General features: G+C 43.5%; 1 protein-coding gene across 1 annotated transcript in view; it reads right to left on the reverse strand.

The window, feature by feature from the left end:
• GATB (glutamyl-tRNA amidotransferase subunit B) overlaps nucleotides 1–26,425 on the reverse strand; it is a 684,248-nt gene that overhangs the window by 395,147 nt on the left and 262,676 nt on the right. The window contains exon 3 of the mRNA XM_069242652.1: nucleotides 17,478–17,591. Within this exon, the coding sequence (XP_069098753.1) occupies nucleotides 17,478–17,591 (114 nt within the window). The remainder of the gene's footprint in view (nucleotides 1–17,477; nucleotides 17,592–26,425) is intronic.

Consider the following 26,425-nt stretch of genomic DNA (forward strand, 5'->3'; position numbering starts at 1 on the left):
TGAAATGTGACCACGGGGAGTGGCCTCTAATTTATATGGGAACTAATGAAAATGACTGATGATTATGAAATCTTCTATTAGAGAATGATTTTATACTAATTATTAATGATTATGTTATTAAAGTTATGCTAAATAAATCTTGTAGGCCTTAAGTTAGCATAAGCCGAAGCCTAGCTGCCTGGCTCTCATATTAAATGTGTTTTTCTAACGTGCAGTGTGCTGACTCGCAAAAGGACATGAACTCTTGTTTTTCTTCAACCAGAAGCTGAATGTAACTATAGTGGATCCGTTCTCATGAAATTCATAATGCTTGTAGAAATGTTTTAGTCAAAATGCAACAGTGTAGATTAGTATAATGTACAAGGTCACTCAAACCGGTGCAGACAATGGAGCTACTGACCAAAAGATGTGCAAAGAATTACAGAAGGATGAAATCATACCCGACGTGCTACCTCTGAAGACGTCAATCATGTGGACCAATAAAACACTTGTGAACTATTGTGGGGTGACAAATTCGATGAGCTAATTCAAAGTTAATTGGGTAGAGATAGTGGGGTGCAACCCCTTAGCCAATTAGATTTTAGGGGCATGTACAATGAAAAAGGGATAAAAACCCATGACACGGGGAGCCTTTAGAATGAGTTAGGGAATGCTATTGATTTTATCCAGAAACTTTGTCACTCTGTTTGGTGACTTATTGGTTTACTTAAAACCATTCTTTTCTTAGATTGCCCATTTTACACTTTGCCTCCTTATGAGGGAAGTGCCCCTTTTGCCCCAGACCTGAGTTTTGACTGATAGCGAATCAACTGATGTCCTGAAGACGAAGACTGAACCTGAGTGCTGACCTAAACCTTGGAGGGTAACTATGACAATGAAATTGTGATTTGTCTGTTTGCTTTTCCTTTCTAGGTACCAACTGCTTACTTTTGACAGAGACCATAGCTAGATGTTTTCCAAATTGTGGTGTTCTAAATTGTTTTGCATGAAGCCCAACATGCCAATGCTAATCAGTGGTTAGGACAGGTGTTCACTAAACTGGCGCAAATGGACAAACAACTGAATCTATGCTTTGTTGAACTGACGCGTTAATGACACTCTGCTAAAGTTGATTTATGTACACGCCGTGTTATGTTCTAATGTTTGTGATTCCTGCCTTAATGAAATCTTATCAGAGTTGCCATATTGTGACCATACTATTTTGTTTCTTGGGTTTGAGATTAACACACTTGCTTTTAGAATTGTAATTAATAGGGAATAAAACTCATAAAATTCTACTAAACTGGTGTGGTTATTCATGACTGCAAGGTCATGGTGGTGTCTTGAGTTGATTAATGTGTTTGACTAAAGTGAAATACATTGTGGTAATAAATATTGATGACATTATTGACGTATTGATTGACATATTGATTAGCTATCTCGTCCCAAGGTGTCTCTCAACTGGGTCAAAAGATTAATTGGCCTAAAACGAGTCTTAATGTGTAATAAATTATCATAAAGGGACGCGTTAACAGTTCTGGTAGCAGAGCGACGGTTTGGCCCACTGGGGCCCCAGGACGGAGAATTATTGTTTAGATTGTTTTTCTGAGATAATGCAAATTGGAGAATGTGTTTCTAAATTCCCCATGACTTTCCCGGGATCTCGGAGCATGCCTAAGTGAGTTGGGAATGTTCTCGGCGTTTTAGTATGTGTGGTGTAGAATTTGCGCTTGCTCAGCTTATGCATTTTGCAGGTGATTTGTGAAGAGTATGTGTCAGGCCAGGTAATGTTGTTTTAGTAGGAGTGGGCGTACTCCACAGTATGAGAGTAGGGAAGTCGGCGTACTTCATAGGAGTGTGGCGCTTTGTGCTAAAAAATTATCCATGTGGTTGGTTGTTAATGTACGGACCCGTCGCGGTCTAAGACTCTGGAGTATATTGACAAGTGTAGGAGACACTTGGGTTTATGCTGTAATTTGTGCGGTTTAATAGGTCAATCGGGAGTGGTTGACAAGTCGAGTTTGAGTCTAAGTGTGTGAATGAAACCTTCGATGGAGGTTTTGCAAGTTCTAAAGTGCACTAGAACGAACCATTGACAGGTCGAGAGTAGGATTTGCGGGTCAAATTCTGCTTGCGTATGCGGGAACTGAGAAGGAGAAAGTAGCATCCGAGGCTTCAAGTGAAATCTCTGTAAAGTTCTGAAGCGATTGTGTACCCTTCCTGTAGTAAACCGGCAAATTTGAGTTGTTGTTGTTGTTAAAGATGCTTGCAGTAATTTTGCATTAGTTTGGTGTGAATCCAGTGAGGGACGGACAAGCTGCAAGACTTTGTCAGCTGCAGTGTGTGTGAGTGTGACGTCAGTGGTGCCGCGCTGGGATAGGTCAGTTGCCGAGAGGGGTCGCGCACGGATTGGCAGCCGTCCGTGAGAGGCAATAGGTTGAGAAAGGTGGGTGAAGAGTGTCCTGGGAATTAAAGTCATTCCTGATTAAATATAAAAAGAAAAGATGCAAAGATTAATTTGATCAAAGCTTTTAGGAGCCTCTGAAGGGAGGCGCATACATTATGGCGAGTGAAGGGGAGCCGACACCGCCTGAGGGTACTCCAGCTTATATAGTAATGGAGGAGAAGGGAGTCGCGCCTTGCCTATGGATGAAGCAGTGGCGCAAATTGACAGAAAAGGAGGGATGTTTGGCGTTTCCGGAGCACGGAACGTTCAATACGAGAATGTTTGAGAATTTGAGGTGGATGTTAAGTGTACAAAAGCCACCTCCAAGGCCAGCTCAGTACGAGGCATTCGCAGTCTGGGATTTAATGGCTATTAAACAAAGACAGCAGAAATTTGAGAGAAGAATGAGGAGGGCAGAAAAGACCTTAGCTGAGGCTAGATGGGACAATGAGAGCAAAATGTGGAGAAGGGGAATAGTTGACGGACTCAAATTGTTCCCAGCAATAACACAGGGAGACGAGACACAAGGAAAGAAAGCCACCTGCAAGACAGACAAAGACTCAAATAAGCCTAAAGAGACTAAGAGGTCCTGGATAGAAGAAGATGACTCAGACGATGAAGAGTTTCTTAATCAGTTGTTACATGATCGCCCGCCACCTTATGCAGTAGACGACAATGCCCCGAGCACTAGTGCGGGTCCTGGGAACCAGACGCAGGAGAAGGGAGTTACAGATACAGTACAGACTGGTGATACAGGTTTGATACAGAATGGTGTCAGTGTACCTACTGCGCCAGACATGCAGATACAGTTGCAACCTCCACCGCAGATACAGAGAATCTATCCAGACGTCCCAGTATTGGAGACTACTACGAATCTGATAGTGCCGCCTGATCCGATATATACAAAATCGAGGTTAGTGCAGATTGAGCCAACTCCACAATTGCTGCCCCAGCCGCAGCAACAGCTGATTCCAGGTTATAGTCCAGCAGCAGGACCTCCATTTGTACCTGCACCAGCCACGATGAGCCAAGCCTTAGGAGTTACTGCTCCGCGGGGTTTGGGACCAGGTCAGACACCAGCTGCTATATCATTGCCAATTACTGTCGAACCACCGGTGCCATTGTATGCGCAGGGTAAGCCTGGTATGTGTGATCAGGGAGTAATGACCCAAGATGCAATAAGAGGAGGATCTATAGGAACTCCCCAGTTAATGGCCCCAGGAGAGCAATCAGCTAAAGGACCCAGGTCCTTGTTAGACCTTAGTCCGGTTGAAGCACCTTTGGAGGCAATGAGACAGGCAGGGCTAGGTGTGCTAACCCCACAGACAATAAGTACGAATGCCTCACAGTCGCCAATGATGCATGCAGGGAATATTTCACTGCAAGGTTTCTCTGTGCAACAGTTGAAAGAGTGGTTAGAAAAGACTCATGTTTCGCAAACTACTGCAGTGACCGCAGAAAGGTCAGAGAGAGAGGAGTACCTAAACTTTGTAAGACTGGGTGTGGAAGCTGCTGGACTAGTGGAAGGAACAATAGGGGTAAACAGATTGGAATCATACACAGAAGCAGAATTAAGGTATCTGTGCCCCAAAATCACTAAAGAAGTGGGCAAGGTGCATCAGAGGTTGGCGAACCTGGCAGACAAATACAATATTGATATTGAGAATACTAAACAATTGAAAAGAAGCTACAGACTAGACTTCGACTCTAAAGATTTTGATCACATGAGGTCGGCCGGAATAAAAGCGCATCTTAAAGAAATACTGCAAAGTGCGCAGATCTGGGGAGCCTTAGAAAAATGGGAAGGCAGGTGGGCAAAGAAAAGAGATAAGGAGAAGAGTGACAGTCCGGGATCAAATCAGACTAAAACTTCACCGGACACTGGGTCAGTAAAGATGTTGCCGATGAGAGAAACAGCTGGAGGGGTTCTAGTCCATGTACCGTGGTCTAGGGGAGACATTCTGTCTTTCACAAATGATTACCCCAGGTTGAGGGAGAAACCGATAGAACGGTATCAGCAGACAGACAGGTTTGTGAAGCTTGCGAAGTGTCTCTGGGAGGATTTGAATACCTTGTTTGAGATTATTCTTCCACCTGACTTATGGCTTGAGTGCAAGAGACGTGTGGATTGGCCGACGCAGGAACCAGCAAGGGATAAGGTGACTGGAGCACCATCTGAGGAGGTGATGAAGTACTATCATAAAGTGATTGAGTTTTTGAAGCAGAAAGTTTCGCCGAAAGTGACTGATTGGCAGAAAATCGACCGGACCTCACAAGAGGTTAAAGAGTCAATCCATGCTTACTATGAAAGGTTGTTGAAAGCGTTCAAGCATTACAGTGGCACTGAGACTATTGAGCCGAAAGACATGAACCATCTTGTGTTCAGATTTGTTGAAGGGCTGAGACCAGAGGTTAGCCAGATGATTAAGAATCATTTGATCTGTTGGCAAGCGAAGCCGATTGATGAGGTGTTGCAGTATGCGAAATACTGTAGTGACGAGATTGAGCTGAAGCAGAGAAAGCTGAAGGAGAAAGTGATGGTGATGCAGATAAAGGCAGCGCAGGCAGGTATGCAAGGGAATGGAATCCAGCAGATGGTACAACAACAATCGCAAGGGAACTGCATGTTTCAGGCGCAACCGAGAGGCCGAGGTCGAGGTTTTGTGAATTGCGGTCCAGACTTGAATACTGTTGTTGTTCAAAATGATACGCAAGGGATGAAAAAGTTGTCACCATGTCACGCGTGCGGGGGTGTGGGGCATTGGAAGCGGGAATGCCCAAATGCGGAGCATGATGGTGTCGTTCAACAAAGCACTGATGTTGGTACATTCCAAAATGTGAGGGGTCCAAAATTGAGAGGTCAAAATCAGAACTTCCAGAATAACATGGTTCAGATGCAGGGGTTACAGCCCATACAGCAAATACAAATGCCGCGTGTTCAACCAGCACAAATGCAGCAAGTACAACAGCAGGTTCCCATGGTACCTAGACAGCAAATGCAATTACCATTAGCTCCAATGGGACAGCAACAGGTGATGCTTCCTCAGCTGGTCACAGGTCAAATGATGAGTCAAAATAACACAGTACAACAGTTCCCATTGCGTGGTGAAGATGGAATGAATGATGAATGGTCGGATGACAGTTCTGACAGTGAGGAGTGCAGGCTTGCAGCGTCTCTAGAAGTAGATCAGAGGGGACCCTATGTAGAGGGAAAGGTGATGGGTCACAAAGTCTCATTCTTGGTTGACACAGGAGCTACACGCTCTACAGTCAGAAGCGCAGAGGTTCCGAAATTACCACTTTCAGGGCGTACCATAAGAGTGGTAGGAGTAGCAAACCAGTATTTGACGAACCTGATCACAGACCCAGTTCAAGTTGAGATTGGAAACTTTCAGGGACTGCATAAGTTTGTAGTCTCCGATTCGAGTCCCGTATCCCTACTGGGAAGAGACTTATTGTGTAAGATGAAATGTTTGATTACCTGTTCTAATGAAGGGATTGAGGTTCAAACAAACAGTGATGATGAAGGGGATGATGGGCAGTTTTCAGAATCAGAGGCAGAGACCGCAAATGAAGACTACCCTTTGATAACCTTATTACCAATGCTTACAGTAACTGACTTGCCAGCTGAATTGCAGGGAACAGTGACAGAGAAAGTGTGGGATCTGACAGGAAAGGAAGTGGGACTGATAAAAGGAGTTGAACCGGTTAAAGTACAAGTGAAGCCAAATGCAGTGTTTCCCCAGGTGCCGCAGTACCACATGGCACAAGATGTCCTTATTCAGGTGTCGCAGATAATTGCGGATTTTGGAAAGCAAGGAGTCCTGAAGGAGGTATTGAGCAGCCCATGTAATTCACCAATAATGGGTTTGAAAAAGCCTTGTGGGAAAGTCTGAATTGTACAGGATTTGAGGAAAATAAACGAGATTGTGGTAAAATGTTGCCCCATAGTGCCAAATCCAGCAGTAATCCTGTTCCAGGTTCCGTGTGATGCAGAATGGTTCACAGTTGTGGATCTGTCACAAGCCTTCTTTTCGGTGCCTCTTCATGAGGACAGCCAATTTTTATTCAGTTTCAAATTCCTGGATAAGGCTTATAGTTGGTGCAGAATTCCTCAAGGGTTTTCTGAGTCACCGTCCATCTTCAATCAGATATTGAAAAAGGACTTAGAGCCATTAGAATTGCCTTTTAGTTCGACTCTAGTGCAGTACATTGAAGACTTGCTGATTGCGTCCAGAACAAAGATGACTGCAGGTATGACACAATTGCCTTACTGAACCATTTGGGAAAGAACCGACAAAGTGTCCCCAAAGAAGCTGCAGTACTGTCAGAAAGAGGTAAAAACTTAGGGCACTTGATTGAGAAAGGGTCCAGAAGAATATCAAAGGAGAGGGTGACAGCCATACAACAGATGAACCCCCCGACAACAAAGAGAGATGTCAGAATGTTTTTGGGAATGGTGGGCTACTGTCGTCAGTGGATTCCCAACTTTTCAATTATCTCTAAGCCATTAATAAAGCTGACAGGCAAAGAAAGTAAGGATGAACCGTATACCATAATTCTGTCCGAGGAAGAGTTTGAGTCATTCATGGAATTGAGAGATTGCATGTGTAGGGCACCAGCCTTAGGTATGCCTGATTACACAAAACCTTTTCTACTGTTTTGTCATGAACGTGATGCTTGTTCTTTGTCTGTCTTAACACAGGTCCATGGAGGTGCAAACCGGCCAGTAGCATATTTTTCAGCTACTTTGGACCCAGTCCCAGCAGCCTTACCGGGTTGTTTGCGCGCAGTCGCAGCAGTTGGTCAGAGCCTCACACAGTGTGAAGGCATAGTGATGGCACCCCCCTTAACAGTAATGATTCCACATTCAGTTGAGATTCTGTTGACCCGAACTAAAACTCAGCACATGAGAAATGCCCGACTTACCCAATATGAGACAATTATTCTGGGGTCGCCTAATGTCTCTTTGAAACGATGTACTGGATTGAACCCGGCAACTCTACTTCCTGTTGAAAACACTGAAATTAGTCATTCGGAGGAGGTGGAGCACGACTGTCTTAAGGTAACAGAATTGTGCACCAAACCCAGACCTGACATTAAAGATACACAGCTAAAAGAAAATGACTGCATTATGTTTGTTGATGGATAATGTTTGAGAGACTCAGTCGGAATACTGAGAGCCGGATATGCTGTGTGTACAATCACCAGTATCATAGAAGCCTCCTGGCTCGAAAGAGTGTATTCCGCACAAGTGGCTGAATTAATTGCCCTTACTAAGGCATGCCACGCAGCGGAAAATCTGAAAGTCACTATCTATACTGACAGCAGATACGGATTTGGAATTGTACATGATTTTGGCCAATTGTGGTCGCAGAGGGGTTTCATGACCTCTTCTGGTTCTCCATTGAAAAATGGCGAACAGATTAAGGATTTGTTGCATGCAATTCAGTTACCTCTTGAAATTGCTGTGGTGAAATGCAATGCTCATGTTAAGTCACAAGACTTTGTGTCAATGGGAAATGGTTATGCAGAGCAAGTTTCAAGGTTTTGCGCATTGAACTGTATCGTTCAAGGATCAGTGGGAATTGTTACCACAAACGGAAAATGAAACGTGCTTACATTTTGCATTAAGAGTTGTTGAGACATTAGGAGCCAGATGTAGGAAACAAATAGCGAGTCGCAAACGGCAAAAATTGCCGTTTGCGACTCGCTATTCGTGTTTCCCAATGCAGAAATGCATATTGCGAGTGGGTACCGACTCGCAATATGCATTTCAGAATCGCGAATAGGAAGGGGTGTTCCCTTCCTATTTGCGATTCGGAGTGGAATGCAATTCCATTTGCGACCGCATATGCGGTCGCAAATGGAGTCGCAGTTACCATCCACTTGAAGTGGATGGTAACCGACTCGCAAATTGGAAGGGGTCCCCGTGGGACCCCTTCCACTTTGTGAATGGACCCACAAATATTTTTTCAGGGCAGGGAGTGGTCCAAGGGACCACTCCCTGCCCTGAAAAAATACCGAAACTAAAGGTTTCGTTTTTTTTTTTTAAGTGCAGCTCGTTTTCCTTTAAGAAAAACGGGCTACACTTAAAAAAAAAAAAAAGACTGCTTTATTGAAAGCAGTCACGAACATGGAGGTCTGCTGACGACAGCAGGCCTCCATGTTTGCGAGTGCCTAGACTCGCTATGGGGCTGCAATTAGCGACCCACCTCATGAATATTAATGAGGTGGGTCATTGCGACCCCATAGCGAGTCGATGTCGGTGTCTGAGACACCGTACTGCATTCCAATTTGCAAGTTGCAAATTGCGAGTCGCAGGGACTCGCAATTTGCAAGTCGCAAATTAGCATTTTGCTACATCTGGCCCTAGATGAGCTAAAATCACTGCAGGGTCGTGCTAGCAGAGAGGAAAAACGCTCCTGGCAGAGAATGCAAGGTGTACAAAGAGCTGACGACTTGTGGGTCTCAGAAGAGGGGCAACTGGTTTTGCCAAACAGTCTTTTGTCACAATTTGCAAGGTTGTACCATGGACAAGCACATCTTGGGAGAGATGCAGTGATCAGGTTATTCAAAATTGACTGGTTTAATCCGAAATTTAGACAAGCCGCAGAGGTTACCTGTCACAGGTGCATCATCTGTCAACAGATGAATGCAGGAAAAGGGACTGTGGTAACTTGGAGCCACATAGGGAGAGCTGGAGGTCCGTTTAGCAAGATGCAGATGGATTTCATTGAGATGCCTGTATGTGGAGGCTTGAGGTACGTGTTGGTGAGTGTGTGCGTTTTTAGTCACTGGATTGAAGCCTACCCCACACGTAGAAATGATAGTCTCACAGTTGCAAAGCTGTTGCTTAGAGAGTTAATACCAAGGTTCGGATTTCCGGTCTCTTTAGAATCAGATAGGGGCAGACACTTCGATAATGAGGTGATAAAGCTCTTGTGTGCTGCATTAGACATTGAACAAAAGCTGCATTGTAGCTACCGCCCGAAGCATCAGGACTAGTGGAACAGATGAATGGTACCTTGAAATCGAGAAGGGCAAAAATGTGCGCAGCTATCAATATGAAATGGCCAGATGCATTGCCCGTAGTGTTGATGTCAATGAGAAACACACCTGACAAGAAGACAGGATTATCTCCCCATGAAATACTCATGGGCAGAGCTATGAAGTTGCCCGCAGTACCTGCAAATGCTCTTGTGAATATCACAGATGATATGGTGTTGGACTACTGCAAGGGTCTAGCTGATGTGGTCCGCTCTTTTTCCCACCAGGTGGAGGCTAACACATTGCCACCGATTAGTGATCCAGGTCACACTCTGCAAGCCAGTGACTGGGTGGTTGTCAAGAAGCATGTGAGGAAGTTGTGTTTGGAGCCGCGTTGGAAGGAGCCATATCAAGTAATACTAACAACAACCACTGCTGTGAAATGTGCAGGTGTTCCAAATTGGATACATGCCAGTCACACAAAGAAGGTGACATGTCCAACTGAGGAGGAACTTGAAGTGCCCAAAACAACAGCTCCAGAGGGGGAAGTCTCAGGGCCGGAGAGTATTCAAAGGGAAACTGAGGCTGTAGGAGAGCCCACTGAGGACAGCTTAGTCCCTCAAACAGTAAACGAGTTCGAGAGAGGTGACGATGAGCCTATCTCAGTAGAGGCAGCCGGAGAACCGCAACAAGGAGAGGTTCTCCCAGAAGTAGACGGATACGGGTTAGAGCTTGAACCCGTTACAGACCCAGAAGACGAGGGGGAGAAAGCAGAAGGAGATCAAAACACACAGACACCCCCTGAGCCAATTGCAGGTCCGTCAAGAGAAAACACCATAGCACAAGAGGAGGGTGCTGTTCAGCGTCCTGAAAGGCCAAGCAGGAAGAAAACGCATAAGGGTGATAACTGGCCAAAGAAACAAGCTGCAAGGGAAAAGATCATTCCAGGTGGAACAATAGAGGAAGAAATCGATACAACCAGAAAAGAGGATCTAAGTGAAGGAGAACTGCAGAGTGAACGCAGGCTGAAAAGAAAGAGTCGCAAACAGAAGGTACGCAGGTCCTGAATGGGCATATGCAACGACATCTGAATGGCAACAAGAATTCTTAGCATTTTGTTTTGATCGAGAAGTACCCGGCCAATACTACAGTACCTGAATTCAAACAGAAAAAGACTGTTAAAATTTGAGATTGAAATTGAAAGCTGGAAGCTGAGAAAAGAGACTTATAAATTACCGGATGTGACATATAAAACCTGAATTGACTCTGAGAACCGATTATGACAAGCTGCTAACCTGATTTGACAAGAAGGGTCCTGGGGTGAGTGAAACGCTGTAAATACACGCAGAGAGAAAGGGAGACTTTACATTAGAAAAAAAAAAAAAGAGCTTTTTAAATCGTCCTCAAGTTGATTGTTTGTTTTGAATTGTTCTGCTATCTGATCCTTTACAGATCATGGCTTACACTAGAGGTAGTAGCAAAAAGGGTAAAGTGTGTGGTTGGTTAAGTGTTACATTGGTTATTGTGTGTGCAATAATAATTATAGGTGTGATTGTGGGAATGCCATGGTTGGATAAGAAAGTGACTAACAATGCCTCAAAACCTGAGACTGCTACACTAACTCCGTGGGAAAAGTTTGGGCAAGATACAAAATATTTGCATGAGGGAACTAATTCAAAGGGGGAACTCTCTACTAATGTCTTCTATTGCTTACTGAATGAGTATGTTGATACTATGGATGCGAGTAACTGTTATGTGTGTACAAAGATTCCTTCATCAGTACAAGAAGGGGTCACTTATCATAGTCTGCCTTTAACCTACGGGATAAGCTGTAGCTTGCTACTAACAAGATTCTATGACCAGGAACATGTGCAATATTTTTATTCAAATCTGGATGTAGTGTTTTCCTTTGTGCCTGTGATTGAGTTTTTGAATAAGTTAGCTAAGGAACATAGTATAAAATTAGTTAGAGATTTCTTTGAGCCGACACTGACATTCGGGACAGCTTATGCACACCGCTACAATCTGACCTGCTTATTAACAGCTGTAGAAAAAAGTTTTTTAGATCACACTGATGATAGATGCAAAGCTCTGAAAGAAAGGCTAGAAAAAGGATTAGAAAAACGTACATATGCAAATGATTATGCTTACACCGCAATAAAGACGCAAGGCAAATTAGCTATAGATGCATTACATGTAGGAAGGCTTTGTATATATAGGCCGAAATCTGATCATGACACTTTATTTGTGGGAACGAGTGAATGCAGGCATGTGTTTTTGTTTCAGAGTAAGTGGACATTCATGTTAAATGGACAGGATCCAGCGATCCCTGGGATCTATTATATTTGTGGGCTTAATGCTTATTACCATCTCCCTAAGGGATGGTATGGGACATGTTATTTGGGGATAGTCTACCCAAAGATTTACCAGATTGATGACTTAAAACAAATACCTAAAATGTCTGAATTACAACATGCTAGACAAAAACGAGAGACAGCGGCTGCTGTCGTTGGTGACATATTTGGAGCCATAATTCCTTCAGTAGGGGTTATCTTAAACTCCATAAAGATTCGAAAGTTGTCTACTATTGTAGATAACATGCTGACAAACTTCACAGGGGCTATACTCCTGATGGATACTGAACTTGCTGCGGAAAGAGCTATGACTCTTCAAAATTGGCTTGCTTTAGACATTCTTTTAGCAAAGAGCGGCGGAGTCTGTAAGATGCTTAACGAGCGCCATTGTTGCTCATTTATTCCAGATAATAGCAAAAAGATTAGAGGTATGCTTACTAACCTAACTAGAGATAGTGCAGATTTGAAGGATTTGAAGGAGCCTGGAGTTTGGGAGAAAGTTGGAAAGGGAATTGCCAGAGTAGGGAGCTGGTTTAGTAATATTTGGAACGGAAAACTTGGAAAAATATTAGGAGGTTTATTAATTGTCTTAATTTGTTTATTGGGTTTATGGGGAACATGTAAAATTAATGAAATTTTTTTAGAAGAAATTGGACGAAACGAAATAGGAGAAACTAAGAAAATGAAAGGGAGAAAATGTTTAATGAAATTTGGGAGAGTTCACACAAAGGACAAGATGTTGAAATGCGCATTATGCGTAAAGTGAAAAATTTAAAGTTAAAGGTTGAAAGGGAAAGGTTTGTGTGAGGACGAATGTCATCAGAGGAGGGACTGAGAGAGTGTAGTTTATATAATCTGTATTAACATGAAATGTTTATGAACTAATGTATAATAATGCCATATAGAAGCCGTGATAATATGTTTTGCTAAAACGTGCACTTGAAATGTGACCACGGGGAGTGGCCGTCAATTTATATGGGAACTAATGAAAATTACTAACGCTTATGAATTTTTATATTAGAGAATGGTTTTATACTAATTATTAATGATTATGTTATTAAAGTTATGCTAAATAAATCTTGTAGGCCTTAAGTTAGCATAAGCCGAAGCCTAGCTGCCTGGCTCTCATATTAAATGTGTTTTTCAACCAAAAAAATCAAAAACGATCTCCAACGATGGAGGGACCTCCCCCTCAACCTACTTGGTAGAATTGCTCTCTATAAAATGATGGTTCTTCCCAGGCTCCTCTATCTCCTCCAAAACTTCCCACACCCTATCCCCATGAAATGGTTTAAAGAGATGGACTCGCTAGCACGCCAGTTCCTATGGAGTGGCACCCGGCCCCGTCTGGCGCTTAAAACTTGCCAGAGAGATGTCTATGAAGGGGGTCTGGGAATGTCCAATATTCACTACTACAACCTTGCGATGCAGTTGTTGGTGATTAATGACTGGATGGGGGGAGGATGGACGGATCCGGCGTACCGGCTGGAACTCCAGACACTGAGTTATCCTAGGATCTTTGATGCCCTATACGGTGGCCCGATCTCGCGTGGGGTCCCAGAGGTGACCGGGGTGGTACTACAGGGATGGGGGACGGCCCAGAAGGTGTCAGGATGGTGGGGGCGCCCTACCCAACAGACCCCACTGTGGCATGGGACATACTTAAGAGAGGTGGCGGGCCTGGAAGGATTCCAGAAATGGGATAACATAGATATCTCCACGCTGGGAGATGTATGGGAAGGCTCACACATGCGTTCCTTTGAGGGCCTCCAGGAAACCTTTTCGCGAAACAAGACGCAATTCCATAAATATTTCCAGGTCCGTCACCCCCTACTGACACAGATCCGGACAGGGGATAACATTCCCGAGAGTAGCCCTATGGAGAGGAGGGCATTGATGGGGAATCTGGGTAAGGAAGGCGTCTCCCAGATATATCGTACATTGACCACTACCACCGCCTGTTCCCTGGAGGGGCTTTGTCGGAAATGGGAGGGATGGGTGGGTCCTCTGGAAGAGATGGACTGGAATGAAGCACTGGCAGCTCCTCATACCTTAACGATGACGACTCGTCTCTGACTAATTCAGACTTACTATCTCCATGCGGCTTACCTTACACCCGCCAAACTATACAAGGCGGGTCTCCGACCCACAGCTGACTGCCCCCGGTGTGTGAGCCCAGATGCCGACTTCTTCCATATGGTGTGGGCATGCCCAGCTATTAAAACCTATTGGGGGGCTATATCGCAAGAGATCTCAACGGCCTTGCGGGTAGACACGGAGTTGACACCATTGACATTCCTGCTAGGTATCATGGAAGATTCTGGACTGAGAAGACCAGAACGAACCTTCCTAGGGGTGGCATGCCTAGTAGCCAAAAGAGACATCATGGCGGACTGGAAGGCCAATAAAGCACCGGCTCTGACGAAATGGAGACGGGGGTGGACTGGTGTGCTCAATGTGAAAAATTGGTATACGAGGCTAGAGGTTGTCCCGAAAAATATAACAAGGTCTGGGGGAAGTGGGAAGCCACAACAGAATACCCTCCCCCTACAAACTGACTGACATACCAAGAGGGTGAGCCGGAGCACACACCCCCTTACCCCCACCCTATATGGGACGAGGTCCTTACGAAACACGCCACCGTAGAGATGCACAATCTACGCGCACAAAGTGTCGTCTGGGACATTGGGATTGACCACTGTTTGGTGCCCGTTGGCGCCCATTCATCTATATGTATAATTGTCTTATTTGTTTATTCTTTTTGCTAAATCAATAAAATTTCTTTATAAAAAAAAAAAAAAAATGTTTTTCTAACGTGCAGTGTGCTGACTCGCAAAAGGACATGAACTCTTGTTTTTCTTCAACCAGAAGCTGAATGTAACTATAGTAGATCCGTTCACATGAAATTCATATTGCTTGTAGAAATGTTTTAGTCAAAATGAAACAGTGTAGATTAGTATAATGTACAAGGTCGCTCAAACCGGTGCAGACAATGGAGCTACTGACCAAAAGATGTGCAAAGAATTACAGAAGGATGAAATCATACCAGACGTGCTACCTCTGAAGACGTCAATCATGTGGTCCAATAAAACGCTTGTGAACTATTGTGGGGCGACAAATTCGATGAGCTAATTAAAAGTTAATTGGGTATAGATAGTGGGGTGCAACCCCTTAGCCAATTAGATTTTAGGGGAATGTACAATGAAAAAGGGATAAAAACCCATGACACGGGGAGCCTTTAGAATGAGTTAGGGAATGCTATTGATTTTATCCAGAAACTTTGTCACTCTGTTTGGTGACTTATTGGTTTACTTAAAACCATCCTTTTCTTGGATTGCCCATTTTACACTTTGCCTCCTTATGAGGGAAGTGCCCCTTTTGCCCCAGAGCTGAGTTTTGACTGATGGCGAATCAACTGATGTCCTGAAGACAAAGACTGAACCTGAGTGCTGACCTAAACCTTGGAGGGTAACTATGACAATGAAATTGTGATTTGTCTGTTTGCTTTTCCTTTCTAGGTACCAACTGCTTACTTTTGACAGAGACCATAGCTAGATGTTTTCCAAATTGGTGTTCTAAATTGTTTTGCATGAAGCCCAACATGCCAATGCTAATCAGTGGTTAGGAAGGTGTTCACTAAACTGACGCAAATAGACAAACGACTGAATCTATGCTTTGTTGAACTGACGCGTTAATGACACTCTGCTAAAGTTGATCTATGTACATGCCGTGTTATGTTCTAATGTTTGTGATTCTTGCCTTAATGAAATCTTATCAGAGTTGCCATATTGTGACCATGCTATTTTGTTTCTTGGGTTTGAGATTAACACACTTGCTTTTAGAATTGTAATTAATAGGGAATAAAACTCATAAAATTCTACTAAACTGGTGTGGTTATTCATGACTGCAAGGTAATGGTGGTGTCTTGAGCTGATTAATGTCTTTGACTAAAGTGAAATACATTGTGGTAATAAATATTGATGACATTATTGACGTATTGATTGACATATTGATTAGCTATCTCGTCCTAAGGTGTCTCTCAACTGGGTCAAAAGATTCATTAGCCTAAAACGAGTCCTAATGTGTAATAAATGATCATAAAGGGACACGCTAACACCTTTTTTCCATATGGTGTGGAAATATCTTGTAATAATCCAATATGGGAAGGGAGTAAATGTACACCTGATAAGGACATTAGCTAAGGAAGAACTTTGAATCCTAGAATGCTGTTTGTTGGGACGCCTTCCATGAGCTAAGAAGAAAAAGACAAGCAATACCTTTCTGGGCCTGGCATTTGTAACAGCGAACAGGCCAATGTGGAAACCTGCAAAGGCTTCCTCCCAGAACAGGAGGCAGAAGAGACTCAGGAAATTGAGCAAATGCGAAAGCATGGCATTACCAGAGAGGAGAAGCAGTCAGCATAGGCAGCGGTTAGCACACGTTTGAGGCCAGGTGTTAGTTTCTTTCATGTCAGACAGGGAGAGAGAAGAGATCTGGGAATGTATGGGGAAAATACTTTTGGAGGGGGAAAGGGGGACAGATGATTTGGTAAGTAAACATCAATACCGGGTATGTGCCAGCTTACTACTGATCCCTTTCCCACTGCATAAACTAATGTCTGATCGGACTTCCTGATCGAGACAACCAGTCATGCCAAATACACGAGGCAATTGTATGCCCCTCACTGCAGTGTAACCACAAAGTTTTTATATTTCTCTTTGTTCAATTTGTACTTAGAAAATGTCATGATAACAATGGGTTGTACTACTTTCCCCTTAGTTTCTCTTTCTATGGGCCTGTGGCTCGGATGTGCTTACTTCCATTTGCTATTACAGAAATGAAGTCCTGCGAAATGCTGCATTCATTATCAATGTTACAACCTATAAAACACAATAAAAAGTATCTCCCTACGAAATCAACAAAATGGCTAGCAAGTACCAGTTGCCTCAAAATATGCGAGGACCTGCAATGAGCATGATGTGCATTTTGCTGAATTTAGGAATTTAAGTCCAGGCTTGTTGCCATTTTACAACAAAACATAAAAAATCAAATTGTATTCCATCACTGAATTGAACTGTTTCATTGAAAAACCACTATTGAAAGAAAGTATTTTAATTTGCATTTATGCTGCAGGGAAGGGAGGTGAAATGAAACAGAAATATAATAAAACTCTGAATAAACGCAAATTAAGTGCAACTCGAATAATTGACAGTTTTCAACCACTAACCAAAAAACGTTTATGGACAAAATAAGAGAGTTATTACAATTATTAACGGATTACAAGAGACCCAATGTTCTGCTGGGATTTAGTGTAAAAACATAAAATTAATTTTATCCATAAAGCTTATAAATGATTGGAGTGAACTTATTTTAGGATCGAAGCCATTATCAGCCTGGTTTACTCAGCGTCAATTCCTTTCAAAAGCAGTAAGGGAAGAATGAGTGGGCACAATGGACTTCAATTCAGTTGTATCAAACTGAAATGAACGTGACGTCGGCACAGTCAACAGCCAAGGTAAAGCTCTTAAGTCATCAAGCACAGCGCCCTAAACAAAGCTGGGAGCTTTTATTAAAAAGAACCATGGCGTGATGAATCACAGAGGCTGAAAACATCAGAATGGGAGAGACAACAAACAAATGACACAGACCAAGCGAAAACTCGTTTGTAAATGGCAGCAGTGCAGTATGTCTCACAGATGCATACGTACCGGCAGATCTGCATAGAAATAATGCTTTCTGTCAAACAAGGACTTCCTGTTTATTCTACAGTTGAGAGCCAGGCCTGTCATCACAGCTGCTTCTACGCACCGCCTGTTGAGGACCTACGGTAGAAGAATATATTATTTGGATGCTGGCAATGCTCTGTATGCATGCAAAAATGTTCAGTTGAGAAGACGCGCACTGCCTCATCAACATCATTTTATTATCTGAGAAAACATATCGTTCACAATCACAAAATCAAAGAGATTCTTAGAACAAGTACAAGTAAAGGGAAACAAAAAAACAAGCATGTGCAATGCAATAGGTCTCGTATTTACTTGAGTTGGAGCTATTGGCATTGTAAACGCATAACTGGACTTTTTTTTACCACATTAATTGGTCAACCTTGGCACATATTTTGGCCCTTTTGCCACATAACTCGGGGGCCCTGCATGTATCTAAAAGGCTAGTAGGGCTATTGGAATCTTTTTTTAAGCAAGACTTTTAAAACACAAGCTAATCCCAGGTGCAAAACATATTTATTTGGCAGTTGGTACAGGTGACATTGCCCACAGGGCAATGAATAAAAAACTGTACTCCAAGAATGCATGCTTACTGGATCACTGTCCCTTTACTGTAGTCTAGGGAGTCGAACAAAACGCCCATGATTTTTTACACGCTTCAGGACAGCCACCTCACATGATAGTAATGATTCTCAGTCTTGAACTGAAATATTAGTTATAAAATATTGACCACTGTACAGCATAATCAACTGTAAGCTCTCCTCGAGGTTAGTTTTTTAAATACACCCACACGCAGCTCAAGCGCCTTGTGAGTTGTCAAGCAGAGCACTGCTATATGCGTGATCGCCTGAGCTGCAGTGGCTGTCAGCGTGGTGCGCACCACTCCTTGAGAGCAGAGACTAAAGGGGGCTGGCTAGGTCAGCTTGCAGTTCTGCGAGTACTGCTACTGTACAGACACACCCCAGGCTGACACACACATAAATTAAACTGGCATTGTCAGCACCCAATGGGGAATTAGAATGATGCTGTGAGACAGTTTACTAGGCTAAGTTAGGTGAGTCATGGGTCCGCCTGCCTCCTTGCTGCCTCAGTATAAGCCAAGGGTAGCATTTCAATTCATTATGTTTTGGCAATGAATGCACTTCTTGAAGTCAAATTTTGCACATGCCGTAGTTCCTCCCGACTTTGTCAGCCCACAGGGTTGGCAGGGATGGGCAACACTGGCCCGGGTGCTGCAGCACTCGAAGCTGCTCACCAGTCGAAAGATTAATCGCAGCAGTTACCACAGACACCACGAGCAGCTCAGCGGGACCCAACCCAGCCCACCAGGTGTAAGAATCCATTTTGTATTGCTCCTTTTCCTTTAACAAATGTAGTTTGAGTTTTCTCTCTCTGAACGCACTGCCTATCACATATGTTATCTTATGTATATTTGTTTAAGTAAAATAAGCCTGGCTCCACATCACAGGCTTGCAGTTGATTTCTTTCCCTAGCTGGGGCACGTTACTCATTATAATCATGTGGTAAAAATAACTAACCAACCTCGGCTGTTGTATTTTGGGGAGGGAAAGGCTGATATCTATACATTTGAACAACGCAATCCTTTGAAGGGTCTCAAGAATGTGGGAAGTCAGGCAGCTGCAGAAGGGAGTCGAGGACAAAGCAGGGAATGGAACCGGTGTGTGGAAACTGATTACCTCCTTAAAATATCTGTATGACGTATATCATTATTTACATACTTTATGTATCCTTTGATGTATGAGTATAAATATCACTGTTAAACGCTCCATGCTGGCACACTTTACTTCGGGCCAGGGATGCCAGTTGTAAATCGGTCCTCTTTTGCTGCAGCAAAAATAAATAGACCTTTGGTCATTGATTTTTCACTCCGGCTCTCCGTGTCAAAACTCCTTTGTAAATGCATTTGTAAGTATCTTTAAAAACATGCCTTACAATTTGGCGCCCGAACAGGGACCTTCCAGTGGATGTCTTCAGTAGCGCTGTCACGAGACGTGCTGCCAGTGGGGGGACGCCGTTCCGGAGGTGTAGATTCCAGGGGCCCCTGCACAAAGACTTAGTTTCAAAGCAGCTGCATCTTATCCTCTGGGCAGGCCTCTCCCCGCTTTTCACGACGTCCCAGCGAAGACACTGAACATTGGTTTTTAACTTGACTGATTAGTCTGACATGGGCGGCCGGAGAGAAATCCAGGAAAAGCAGATAATCAGGTAAGACTGTTCCTCGCTGGCTATTTGTCTGCTTTAACTTGCATTTGAGAGAATAATTGTTTTTGGATAACTGTTATCAATTTTGGGAATGATTAGTTCTTGGTAAATTTGCATTTGTACAAGGTACCATTTGACAATTTGTATTACAAGTGTTTTGTTAATTTTTAATATTTTGTCCAGGCCTGGACCAATTTGTAAGTTGGTAAACATTTGATAAAAGGGGTTTAAAAAAAAGTTTCTTTGTTGCACGTTACATTTTGAAATTTAAAAGGTTAGATATGGGAAATATAAAATGCTGGCAAGGGCTATGTCGTTGTTTTCGCCAAAATCATGTTCCACGTTTAGATAAAAAAACAACCGGTCCCAAAAGAGGGAACACCAGGGTGGGACATGTTAAAGGATTATGGTTTAGAGAATAATTTGCATAACAGTATATGGCGCAGATATACTAGACATTGTCCTGACCTCCAGTGGCCAGAGGATGGTTCTTTTGATTTAAAGACAATAACCTACCTACAGGAATGTTTGTTTCATAAAAAGGCTAGACAACACATGTTTGAGGTATACAGAAAATGGGAAACTGAGGCCACTAAAAGAAAAATTAAGACAGATAAACTGGTAGAGAAAGAGCAAAGGAAAACCATAGTCCATAGAGCCCAGGTGGAGGGAAGTTATGTATCAAAGCAGACAGAATCCAAACATGCATTAGAGGAAGATGAGGTATTGCTACAGATGTTAGATAAAAGCCCCACTGCACCTCCACCTTACACCCCCCCTGCAGTAGCCCAACCTATCATGGGGGCACAGCAAGAGCAGCAAGGGCAAGGGCAAGATTTGAGAAATCCAGGTGCAGCACCACATCAGCACGTGCCACAGCAATCACAGGCCCCAGTCCAAGTCCAAATGTCTCTGCCCTCTGCTCCACCATTACCATCCAGCACTGCAAGTTTATCAATAAGGTCCTCTGCCTCTAATACCCCAAATAGACAACGCCAACAAGATACAACCATTCATACACTATCGCCCATGTGGAGCACACGTATGAAGCCGATTTCGGCCCATTGTACACGCTCCACTATTGGTGAGGATGAAAAACGGGTTATCAAAAATCAGTCAGGGACTTGGATGGCAAATCCTATTTACACTCATACCGATATTATGCACACAGTACAACATATGCCACATTTCGAACAGCAATTAGCAATTAAGTACATGATTGAAAAATTGGAAACAGATTGGTGCTGTGGTAATAGGGACTCTACCCCCGTCCCTTATCAAAAAGAATTATACCAACTTTGGCGTGATAGCGAAGCCTGTAGACTTGAGGGTGAGGACTTAATAGAGGGAGTACGCATTTGCATTTTAGCTAGAGAACAAGTCCTAAAAATATATGAAAAGGGATTCCCAATGAGGGAAGTACATCCTGGTCCTCCAACTGCTGCTGTACTCGCAGCTGCAGCTGCAGCTGCCGCCAACCAACCGCCTCCGGTATCTATGGCTCAGTTTGTCCATGTCCCCTGGAAAAGGGAAGAGGTGATGGCTATAAAAAAAGATTTGCCGGATCCTCGAAAGAATCCAGCTGGGTTCTATCGTGACCTTAGAAGTGCAATTTCCACCACCACCATGACCCTCAAAGACATTGATTATTTTTTGGGGGTCTAATTGGGCCCTGAAGTATGGCATAAAATTGGAAGAGTAGAAGATGCGCCTATTTTGGGAGCTACATGTTTTTTTTTTTTAGAAGAACATGAAGCACGCAGGGCACCAGGAGCCTTGCCTCATCAGGATATTTTAAATTTACCTAACCGAATTTTGACTAAATTAGAAACTGTTATTCCCCTTTAAACTGTGGACTGGGGAAAACTTGCCACTTATAAACAGAAAACAGGTGAAGATGTCCCAGATTATTTTACTAGAATTGAACAAGCGTTCATAGATTTTAGCGGTCAAGACCTCGCCACCGTAACAGGTGTCACGCTATTTGTGGAACGCTTTGTTAATGGCCTTCTACCTGAAATATCACAAAAATTAAAAGCAACAGAGAGTTCGTGGATGACGAAGGGACAGGCAGTGATTTTACAGATGGCACAATATTATGAGAGCAGGTATAAGGAAGAATTAGAAAAGAATGAGAAGTCAGTAAAAGAATTGAAGAAAAAGGTACTATTGCAGCAGGCATATCCCCAGCGGGACACAACCCCTCAGCCAAGGGGTGGCCCACCAAGGGGACGGGGAAGGGGTCGAGGGCGAGGTGCATCTGCACCACCCCAAGACCACCGATTGAATATCAACCAATGTGCCTACAGTAAACAAGATGGCCATTGGCGTGATACTTGCCCATTACTGGAATGAAGGCAAAGTATGTCACTTGAGAGAGGGAACGCTTCAGGTAATACACAAGGGCGAGGAAGAGGTAGAAATGGTCAGAATTTGCAGAATGGAAACCAGGTCCCGCATAACACTAATATTTTTGACAATGCATTTGAACGACAATATTATACTGATGATTCCTTTTCTGAATCCTACAATTATTAGGACAGCCACAGACAGGGCCAGGGGCGAGTAAGTATTCCTGTAGATCAGAGTGGTCCCTATATCGATGTAAAAATCGAAGGAGAGGGCCATAAGTTTCTCCTAGATACTGGTGCCACTAGAACATCTATTGCACATTCTGCAGTCCCCGGGGCTCCCATGTCTGGGCTTCATACCACATCAATTGGGATTTCTGGGATCCCCGTGGTGAGCCCCATCTCAGCACCTATGAGAGTAACTGTAGGACCATTTACAGTACACATGCCACTCTCTTTAACCTCAGGTTGCAATGAAAACTTGTTTGCATTAGATATGTTAAAGAAATTAAATGCAGTTATTCACTGTTCAATGGATGGTGTCTATGTAACTATGGATAGTGTTGCCCTTACCCGGTACATGTTCTCACAGGAATACGACTTACCCCCAGAGCTAGCAGAAATAGACCCTCGCTTATGGGCCAAAAGCAAAAATGATGTAGGCATTATGGATATCGACCCTATTGTAATAAAAATCAAACCAGGTGCCCGGTTACCTCGTGTTCTTCAATACAAATTACCTAAAGCAAGCGAAAAAGGGGTCAAGGCAGTCATTTCTGATCTTGTGCATGCAGGTGTAATAAAGGAAATAGTGAGCAGCCCCTGTAACAGTCCAATTCTTCCTGTTGTCAAGAAACAAAATGATGCTAATAGATCAGATGTTGAGCAATCAGTTACTGATAACACGGTATATCGATTAGTTATTGATCTCCGAGAAATAAATAAAATAGTCATTCCCCAGTTTCCTGTGGTCCCAGACATGAATAGTCTTTTCACCATGGTCCCACCCTCTGCGTGTTATTTCTCCATCATCGATTTGAAGAATGCGTTCTTCAGTATTCCAATAGCCGAAGAAAGCCAATATTTGTTCAGCTTTGCAATTTTTGGTAGATCTTTCGCAATGACAAGAATTCCTCAAGGGTTTGTGGAGTCCCGGAGTGTATATAGTCAATGTCTTAAACGTCAACTAGACCAATTCAATCCACCTTCAGGCTCTGCACTGTTGCAGTACATTGACGATATTTTAATTGCCTCAGATTCCATGACACAATGTAAGACTGATACTGTTGCATTATTACATCATTTAGCATCCCTGGGCCATAAGGTCTCCCTCCCAAAATTACAGTATTGTAGAGAGGAGGTCACCTATCTAGGACACCTTCTCTCTAAGGAGGGAAGGAGATTACATCCAGACAGAATAAAACTGGTTCATACAATGACTGCACCACACACCCCTTCTGAAGTCCGAGCATTTTTGGGATTTACATCCTTTTGTAGACAGTGGATTTCAAATTTTTCATTTTTCACTTATAGCAAAACCATTGATTGCTCGGACACTTTCAGATGTGCCCTCTCCTGTACCTTGAACTGATAGATGTGAGGAGGCTTTTCAGGAATTAAAAAAGGCGATGTGCTCTGCTCCTGTATTGGGTAATCCGGATTACAGCAAACCATTTGTTTTATTTGTGCATGAAAAGCATGGCTGTACATTGTCCGTTTTGACACAGGATCAAGGTGGGAGACAACGCCCTTGTGCATACTTCTCTTCCACCTTGGACACTGTGGCGCAAGCTTTGCCTACTTGTCTTAGAGGAGTGGCTTCTGCAGCTGCTGTGGTGAAACAAAGTGAAGGGTTTGTTGGTGGAAATCCACTCACTGTGATGGTTCCTCATGCAGTTGATATTTTGTTAAACAAGACACAGACGCAGCACCTCACCAGTGCTCGTCTAACGGGTTATGAATTAACATTGTTCAGTCCAAATATTACTTTGAAGCGGTGCAATGTCTTGAACCCAGCTATGTTACTACCCCTCCCTCAGGACAATGTGGAATTCGATCATAATTGCATTTTTGCCACTGAGGAAGAAACCAAGGTACGGGTAGACTTGACAGATACTCCCCTATCTGACCCACAGGGAGAGCTGTTTGTAGATGGGTCTTGCTTCAAGTTACCAGACAGTACAACCACTGCAGCCTATGCCGTCACCACATTAAAAACAGTGGTTGAGTCTCGCAGAATCACGCAAAATTCGGCACAGGCTGCAGAATTAATTGCCCTCACCAGAGCTTGTGAAATAAGTGAACATCTTAGTGTTAATATCTACAATGATAGCCAGTATGCGTTTGGAGTAGCTCATAATTTTGGGCGACTCTGGGCGAATAGAGGCTTTATCACGTCACATGGCACTACCATTCAGCATGGCAACTTGATTGTGGCACTTTTTAATGCTCGCGGCTTGCCCCGTCAGGTCGCAATCATTAAGTGTAGTGCCCACAAGAAAATTACTGATGATATAGGACGAGGAAATGCTTTTGCAGATTCTACTGCGAAAGCAACAGCACAAGCAGCATTTGATAATGCATACGTTGAGAGTAGTATCGGGGGGAGCCCAAGAATGAAGTATTAGAAAATACCTTGCAGTGTGTGAGAGATATTCAAGCAGAAGCAACAGCAGAGGAAAGGGAACAGTGGGAGAAGAACGGTAGACCAGACAGTGAGGGTTGTTACACAGATGACACAGACAGAAGAAGATGGATGTTACCTAATTGTTATGTACACGCTGTGGTCACTATGGCCCACAGTCATGCACACATCAGTGCCCAAGGCTTCAAGACAACTTTGGACCACGTTTGGAGTAATCCCATGATATCCAAAGCTGCTAATAACCTGGTCAAAAGTTGTATGGTGTGTGCAGTGCACAATGCAGGAAAAGGGACTCCTATGCCCCCTGGCCATTTTGCCCCTCCTGACCTCCTCTTTGAGGCTATACAGATGGATTTTATCCACATGGAACCATGCAACAAACTGAAATACGTGTTAGTGGTAGTATGTATGTTTTTCAAAATGGATAGAGGCCTACCCATTAAAAGACAATGGTGCCCTCTCTACCACCAAGATATTACTCAAAGAGTACTTCCCTAGATACGGATTACCAAGATTAGTCTGGAGTGACAATGGCTGTCATTTTGCTAATGAGGTAATGGGAAAAGTCTGTACCGCCCTTAACATCAAACAACGATTTCATGCTGCAAATCACCCACAATCAGCGGGCCTTGTAGAAAGGTATAATTACACTTTGAAGAGCAAAATAGCTAAGATTTGTGCGGGGACCAATTTAAAATGGGCAGATGCTTTGCCCCTGGCATTAATGGCCAATAGGATGATTGCCAGTAGCAAGTCACGATTATCCCCCTACGAAATAGTCATGGGAAGGCCAGCCAATATCGGGGGGGGTACCATGACCAAAGAAGCTTTCTGAAGTACAATATCCTTTGTTTGTAGACTATTGTAAACAATTGACTAAAGATTTGCGTTTGATCCACCAACAGGTCAAGGCCAGCCTACCGACTCCTCTCGAAGGCCCTGGTCACCCTTTCAAGCCGGGGGATTGGCTTAAGACAAAGAACTTTCAAAGAACCAACAGTCTTCAGCCCAGGTGGCGGGGGCCAGCCCAGGTACTGCTTGCAACACAGACAGCAGTGAAAGTAGAAGGAAGGAAAAACTGGATACATGCTAGCCATTGTAAGCGTGCACCAATTCCACTGCAATCTACTCCAGCAGCAGAACTACCGTTTTCTCCTGATTACAGAAAAGTAGGGAGACAGGAAACACCTCCACATGATTCAAGTACTACCATTTCTGCTCCTGAGGTGACACAGCAACCCAGTGACGAAGGTTTGCTGTTTGAAGATCAACAAACTCCTCAATACAATCTGCGTCCTCGCCCACCCAAATGAACATAATTCTGAAGGTGCGTAAAGTGGTGACCCCTACGAAAAGCTACATTTACATCACCCTGATAGCTCCCAGCCTGGAACTGCAAACTGAGGTATTTTCTGAAAGGAATCCTTTGCTCAGCAGAATACGGTACGCTTGCCTTCATGAAATACAGTTCCCCGCTTTCACCGCCACAGGCATTTCCGATGCCCCAGATGTACCAGCATTAAAATGAGCTATCCTCACTGTTGTCACGCACACCTTGGACGACGAGGTTTTAAATTATTGTGATGACTAAAACTTCAGCATGAACAAGAACACGGGTGAATAGCCTGTGCAACGACACCAGAACATTGGTCAGAACAACTGTCTCAACGAGAACACAAGCATAGTGGGATGCAGCTTGTGCAACGATATTATCT

This window comes from Pleurodeles waltl, chromosome 1_2 (assembly GCF_031143425.1).
Source record: "Pleurodeles waltl isolate 20211129_DDA chromosome 1_2, aPleWal1.hap1.20221129, whole genome shotgun sequence".
NCBI lineage: Eukaryota > Metazoa > Chordata > Amphibia > Caudata > Salamandridae > Pleurodeles > Pleurodeles waltl.